This window comes from Physella acuta, unplaced genomic scaffold, assembly GCF_028476545.2.
Source record: "Physella acuta isolate Inbredline_101_S28 unplaced genomic scaffold, ASM2847654v3 ptg000971l, whole genome shotgun sequence".
Taxonomy (NCBI): domain Eukaryota; kingdom Metazoa; phylum Mollusca; class Gastropoda; family Physidae; genus Physella; species Physella acuta.
Genome location: NW_026732488.1, coordinates 257202 through 264957, shown reverse-complemented (window position 1 = coordinate 264957; position 7756 = coordinate 257202). Strand labels below are relative to the sequence as shown.

The following is a 7756-nucleotide window of genomic DNA, read 5'->3' as shown; positions in this document are numbered from 1 at the left end:
CTAGATCTAGTGCAATTTTAAAAAACAGTTTGAGTAAAAAAAAAAAAACAAGAAAAAAGAAAACCAACAAATTTAATTAGTTAATCAACACAATTGATGCAGTCATTGTTATGTGTGTGTATGTAGATATGCATGGGTAAGTACGTGTCTGACAGCAGCCAGCAGCAGGCTAAAACAGACGTCAGGAGGGGGGGGGACCAACGCACTTACGGACACATGATGTGCAGATTCCTCTCCCTAGACTAGCACAAAACAAGGCCACACAAGATTGTAACGATGGACGGAGGGTGGGGTCGCGTCAGGTGGGGGGGGGGGGGGAAGGCAGGTTAGGTTGGGGCTGGGTATCTTCATCATCGCTCTCTCCACGTCACATCAGGGAAATACAGGGGTGGATTGTATGTCTGCTTTCTGGATGACTGGGGTCATAACAAATGGCTGCTGGACTGTGCTGGTCACCTGACTTGGCTGGCCAATAGCTGCTGGACTGTGCTGACCACGTGACTTAGCTATCCCACACACGCCGGTCACATGACCAGATTAGCCAATGGCCGTTTGACTCGGCTGGTCCGAGTTCTTGTATTCACCGGAGTACTCTGGGGAAGACGTGCCGTGCTGGGCCTCCAAGTTCTTGACGGAGCGGCTCTGGCTCAAGGGTTGGCTCAGCTCCAGGGCCATTCTCCGCACCTCCATGATCAGTCTAAAAAACAAACGGCGTCATTGGGTCAATTGCAGCTCATAATAAGTCGACATAGGATTAAATTTCTACATTTAATAAATGTCGTTTTTTTTTTAAAAAAAAAATGTTTTTTTTTTTGTAAAAAAATAAAAACTGATGTCATTTGTTAAACGTACAGGCGGCATATGTCCCCGGGCGCCGACCTTAGGGGGCGCCAAAATGGGTTGGAAAAACAATTTGAAAGTTTGAGGGGGGGGGGGGGTGCAAATCAAAAGTTTGAGGGGGGGGGGTGCAAATTGAAAGTTTGTCCCCGGTTAAACGCCACCTGACTAAACACAAGTGTATCTAAAAGATTAACATTTTATTTCCAGACTTTAACATTTCTTTCACAAGATAAACATTTCTTTCACAACATTAAAAAAATTCTCACAAGAAAAACATATTCCCCCCACCCCCTACAAGATAGATTTTTCTAAAAGATATTTTCCCCCACAATGTAAACATTTCCGCACAATATAAACATCTACAGAATAAAACTCTTCTTCAGAGCGTTAACACATTTGACCACCAAGGTAAAATGTATTTAGCATTGATCCTAACATAGTTGAGAAGTTCAGGTTAAGAAGAGCGCTAGTCTAGATAGTCGAGGACTGGTTTCCAACGGATGATGTCTTGTCAAAACAGACAAAAGTCAATCCGCCTTGATTAGGTTTTAATTATTTTCTTCTAATACCTATTTTTTTTTCAAATACTGAAATGATTACTAAGCCAAAGAGAATTAATTCGCGCGGATGGTTAAATCGATAAGGCGACCAACTATGGGCTGGAAATCAATACCCCATGAGGTAATGATTGTTAGCAGGCGGAACTTTGCGGCGTGAGGCGACGTTATGTGGAGGCGACGTTATGTGGGGTTTACAGCGTGAGGCGACGTTATATGGGGTTTACAGGGTGAGACGACGTTATGTGGGGGTGACGTTATGTGGAGTTTACAGCGTGAGGCGACGTTATGTAGGGTCTACAGCGTGAGGCGACGTTATGTGGAGGCGACGTTATGTGGGCTTTACAGCGTGAGGCGACGTTATGTGGGGTCTACAGCGTGAGGCGACGTTATGTGGAGGCGACGTTATGTGGGGTCTACAGCGTGAGGTGACGTTATGTGGCGGCGACGTTATGTGGGGTTTACAGCGTGAGGCGACGTTATGTAGGGTCTACAGCGTGAGGCGACGTTATGTGGAGGCGACGTTATGTGGGCTTTACAGCGTGAGGCGACGTTATGTGGAGGCGACGTTATGTGGAGTTTACAGCGTGAGGCGACGTTATGTGGAGTTTACAGCGTGAGGCGACGTTATGTGGGGTTTACAGGGTGAGGCGACGTTATGTGGAGGCGACGTTATGTGGAGTTTACAGCGTGAGGCGACGTTATGTGGAGTTTACAGCGTGAGGCGACGTTATGTGGGATCTACAGCGTGAGGCGACGTTATGTGGAGGCGACGTTATGTGGAGTTTACAGCGTGAGGCGACGTTATGTGGAGTTTACAGCGTGAGGCGACGTTATGTGGGATCTACAGCGTGAGGCGACGTTATGTGGGATCTACAGCGTGAGGCGACGTTATCTGGGGTCTACAACGTGAGGTGACGTTTAATAGAGGCATCAATCCACCGCACCTGGCTTAACGCTGACCCCATCTAACGTCGTCTCACGCGAAAACATGCATGGACAATATCATGACTTACAGACGTACATAATACAAGCATTTACTTACAGACGTACATAATACAAGCACTTACAGACGTACATAATACAAGCACTTACTTAAAGACGTGCACGAGACAAGCACTTACTTAAAGACGTACATAAAACAAGCACTTACTTAAAGACGTACATAAAACAAGTGCTTACTTAAAGACGTACATAAAACAAGCACTTACTTAAAGACGTGCATGAGCACGTGATAGATGACGAGTGCGGCCAGCACCAGTAACAGAAGGATGGAGGAGCGGAGAGACTTGGTGGGGAAGTTCAGGTGGATGATCCGCAGGGCGTTGCTCCTGTGGGGGATACCAAAACATGGGCTGTTGTACAGGCAGGGCTCTACCAAAACATGGGCTGTTGTACAGGAGAGGCAGGGATCTACCAAAACATGGGCTGTTGTACAGGACAGGCAGGGCTCTACCAAAACATGGGCTGTTGTACAGGACAGGCAGGGCTCTACCAAAACATGGGCTGTTGTACAGGCAGGGCTCTACCAAAACATGGGCTGTTGTACAGGCAGGGCTCTACCAAAACATGGGCTGTTGTACAGGCAGGGCTCTACCAAAACATGGGCTGTTGTACAGGCAGGGCTCTACCAAAACATGGGCTGTTGTACAGGACAGGCAGGGCTCTACCAAAACATGGGCTGTTGTACAGGCAGGGCTCTACCAAAACATGGGCTGTTGTACAGGCAGGGCTCTACCAAAACATGGGCTGTTGTACAGGACAGGCAGGGCTCTACCAAAACATGGGCTGTTGTACAGGCAGGGCTCTACCAAAACATGGGCTGTTGTACAGGACAGGCAGGGCTCTACCAAAACATGGGCTGTTGTACAGGACAGGCAGGGCTCTACCAAAACATGGGCTGTTGTACAGGCAGGGCTCTACCAAAACACGGGCTGTTGTACAGGCAGGGCTCTACCAAAACATGGGCTGTTGTACAGGCAGGGCTCTACCAAAACACGGGCTGTTGTACAGGCAGGGCTCTACCAAAACATGGGCTGTTGTACAGGCAGGGCTCTACCAAAACATGGGCTGTTGTACAGGCAGGGCTCTACCAAAACATGGGCTGTTGTACAGGCAGGGCTCTACCAAAACATGGGCTGTTGTACAGGACAGGCAGGGCTCTACCAAAACATGGGCTGTTGTACAGGCAGGGCTCTACCAAAACACGGGCTGTTGTACAGGACAGGCAGGGCTCTACCAAAACACGGGCTGTTGTACAGGCAGGGCTCTACCAAAACATGGGCTGTTGTACAGGCAGGGCTCTACCAAAACATGGGCTGTTGTACAGGACAGGCAGGGCTCTACCAAAACATGGGCTGTTGTACAGGCAGGGCTCTACCAAAACATGGGCTGTTGTACAGGCAGGGCTCTACCAAAACACGGGCTGTTGTACAGGACAGGCAGGGCTCTACCAAAACACGGGCTGTTGTACAGGCAAGGCTCTACCAAAACATGGGCTGTTGTACAGGCAGGGCTCTACCAAAACACGGGCTGTTGTACAGGCAGGGCTCTACCAAAACACGGGCTGTTGTACAGGCAGGGCTCTACCAAAACATGGGCTGTTGTACAGGCAGGGCTCTACCAAAACATGGGCTGTTGTACAGGACAGGCAGGGCTCTACCAAAACATGGGCTGTTGTACAGGCAAGGCTCTACCAAAACATGGGCTGTTGTACAGGCAGGGCTCTACCAAAACACGGGCTGTTGTACAGGCAGGGCTCTACCAAAACATGGGCTGTTGTACAGGCAAGGCTCTACCAAAACATGGGCTGTTGTACAGGCAGGGCTCTACCAAAACATGGGCTGTTGTACAGGACAGGCAGGGCTCTACCAAAACATGGGCTGTTGTACAGGACAGGCAGGGCTCTACCAAAACATGGGCTGTTGTACAGGCAGGGCTCTACCAAAACATGGGCTGTTGTACAGGACAGGCAGGGCTCTACCAAAACATGGGCTGTTGTACAGGACAGGCAGGGCTCTACCAAAACATGGGCTGTTGTACAGGACAGGCAGGGCTCTACCAAAACATGGGCTGTTGTACAGGACAGACAGGGCTCTAACAAAACATGGGCTGTTGTACAGGCAGGGCTCTACCAAAACATGGGCTGTTGTACAGGCAGGGCTCTACCAAAACACGGGCTGTTGTACAGGCAGGGCTCTACCAAAACACGGGCTGTTGTACAGGACAGGTAGGGCTCTACCAAAACATGGGCTGTTGTACAGGCAGGGCTCTACCAAAACATGGGCTGTTGTACAGGACAGGTAGGGCTCTACCAAAACATGGGCTGTTGTACAGGCAGGGCTCTACCAAAACATGGGCTGTTGTACAGGCAGGGCTCTACCAAAACATGGGCTGTTGTACAGGACAGGCAGGGCTCTACCAAAACATGGGCTGTTGTACAGGCAGGGCTCTACCAAAACACGGGCTGTTGTACAGGCAGGGCTCTACCAAAACATGGGCTGTTGTACAGGACAGGCAGGGCTCTACCAAAACATGGGCTGTTGTACAGGCAGGGCTCTACCAAAACACGGGCTGTTGTACAGGACAGGCAGGGCTCTACCAAAACATGGGCTGTTGTACAGGACAGGCAGGGCTCTACCAAAACACGGGCTGTTGTACAGGCAGGGCTCTACCAAAACATGGGCTGTTGTACAGGACAGGTAGGGCTCTATCAAAACATGGGCTGTTTTACAGGACAGGCAGGGCTCTACCAAAACACAGGCTGTTGTACAGACAGGGCTCTATATTAAGGTACCGGGGGGGGGTACTTCACGAGGATGGTCGCTATAGCCATTTTGTTTGGTAAGGGGGGCTATGGGGGGTGTGTGTAGAGTTGTCCGTGGTGAGTCGGCCGGAGGGAGCCAGGCTACACCCCAAAACTGTGCTGCTGTAGTGCCTTAAGTGTTTCAGATGTTTCCACCACTACGCTGGAAACAATGTGTAGCCGATGCTGTCTTTGGCTGGGTGTTTGAAAGTTATACAAAGCAAGTTGAGCTATAGAAGAGAAGGGTTGTACCTGTCATTGCCATTCTGAATCATCTGCTTTATTGGCCACTGGATGGTACTGTTGGACATGACTGCAACACGGCTGTAGTACACACGTCAGCCTTCAACACACCAGTTGACCTTCAACACACCACTTGGCCTGTAGCACACCAGTTAGCCTTCAACACACCAGTTGGCCTTCAACACACCACTTGGCCTGTAGCACACCAGTTAGCCTTCAACACACCAGTTGGCCTTCAACACACCAGTTAGCCTTCAACACACCAGTTGACCTTCAACACACCAGTTGACCTTCAACACACCAGTTGACCTTCAAAACACCAGTTAGCCTTCAACACACCAGTTAGCCTTCAACACACCAGTTGGCCTTCAGCACACCAGTTAGCCTTCAACACAACAGTTGACCTTCAACACACCAGTTAGCCTTCAACACATCAGTTAGCCTTCAACACACCAGTTAGCCTTCAGCACACCAGTTAGCCTTCAACACACCAGTTAGCCTTCAACACACCAGTTAGCCTTCAACACACCAGTTAGCCTTCAACACACCAGTTAGCCTTCAACACACCAGTTAGCCTTCAACACACCAGTTAGCCTTCAACACACCAGATGGCATTCAACACACCAGTTGGCCTGTAGAACACACGCTAGTTTAGAGCACACCTATTATTAACCAAACCATTGCCTAATCTGTAAAGATACATTAATATTCACTTATAAATGATATAAATCATTAAGTTGTTTAATTTCAGGGGGTGGATGAGTCAGAATATTTAAATACCACCTGAAACTATTGCAGAGCTATAATTAGTGTCCTCAATGTAGGGGGGGGGGGGGTCTTCATAAAAAAGAATGACTGTCCTTGTAGACCTATAGCCACGTTCTAATTTACATACGGCGTACAAAGTTTTTGTAGTCATGATTAAAACCCCATCCCTGCCCCTCCAGGGACGGATAAAGCTTATATGGGGGATCGTGGCGAAATTAATTTGGGGGGAGGGGGGGGGGGGGCTGAGATTCAAATGTCTGACCGGTGGCGTGAGTACTTCGGGAGAAACTGGTGTGGCTCTTTTGATTACAGTAGCTAACACACATGTACAGGGTGGACGGCCACACAGGATGGACGGCCACACAGGATGGACGGTCACATAGGAATATTAGGGCTACGTACCACACCGGGTGGACGGCCGCACAGGATGGACGGTGGCACAGGATGGACGGCCACACAGGATGGACGGTCACATAGGAATATTAGGGCTATGCACCACACCGGGTGGACGGCCGCACAGGATGGACGGTCACATGAGAATATTAGGGCTATGTACCACACCGTGTGGACGGCCGCACAGGATAGACGGCCACACAGGATGGACGCCCACACAGGATGGACGGCCACACCGGGTGGACGGCCGCACAGAATGGACGGCGGCACAGGACAGACGGCCACACAGGATGGACAGCCACACAGGATGGACGGTCACATGAGAATATTAGGGCTATGTACCACACCGTGTGAACGGCCGCACAGGATAGACGGCCACACAGGATGGACGGCCACACCGGGTGGACGGCCGCACAGAATGGACGGCGACACAGGATGGACGGTCACATGAGAATATTAGGGCTATGTACCACACCGGGTGGACGGCCGCACAGAATGGACGGCGACACAGGATAGACGGCCGCACAGGATGGACGCCCACACAGGATGGACGGTCACATGAGAATATTAGGGCTATGTACCACACCGGGTGGACGGCCGCACAGAATGGACGGCGGCACAGGATAGACGGCCACACAGGATGGACGCCCACAAAGGATGGACGGCCACACCGGGTGGACGGCCGCACAGAATGGACGGCAGCACAGGGTAGACGGCCGCACAGGATGGACGGCCACAAAGGGTGGACGGCCACACAGGATAGACGGCTACACAGGGTGGAAGGTCACATAAGAATATTAATATGGTGTGTAGGAGTAAGTTCATCCCTGTAGACATTACATCACACACTCTGACATTAAGCCGACACATCACTGAACACCGACAATATTTTAAAGACCATTTTGTCGATAACCAATGTTTTGGGTCGTATTTTTGGGAATAAAATTGTCTCAAACACGTCGAGCATTTGCTCGTTTCTTCTGTTCTGTAGAAGTTTTATGTCAGACATATTTCAATGGGGTGGGTGCACTTGAAACTGCTAGGGGTGGGAGGGGGTGGACGCTGGTTAAAGAATATATATTTTATACTTTTTTTTCTCGTCTGAGGAGTTAGCCCCCCCCCCCCCTTCCCCGGGGTAAGAAATGCCTGA

General features: G+C 50.1%; 1 protein-coding gene across 1 annotated transcript; it reads right to left on the bottom strand.

Annotated features, from left to right (window-relative positions):
- Nucleotides 1-200: 200 nt before the first annotated feature.
- Nucleotides 201-5575, bottom strand: LOC131954084 (uncharacterized). The gene is made up of 3 exons (XM_059317600.1): nt 5455-5575; nt 2609-2728; nt 201-697 (listed from the first exon to the last, which is right to left on the bottom strand). Exons 1-3 carry the CDS (start codon nt 5511-5513, stop codon nt 538-540), a joined length of 339 nt encoding a protein of 112 aa, XP_059173583.1. The 5' UTR covers nt 5514-5575; the 3' UTR covers nt 201-537.
- Nucleotides 5576-7756: the final 2181 nt, after the last annotated feature.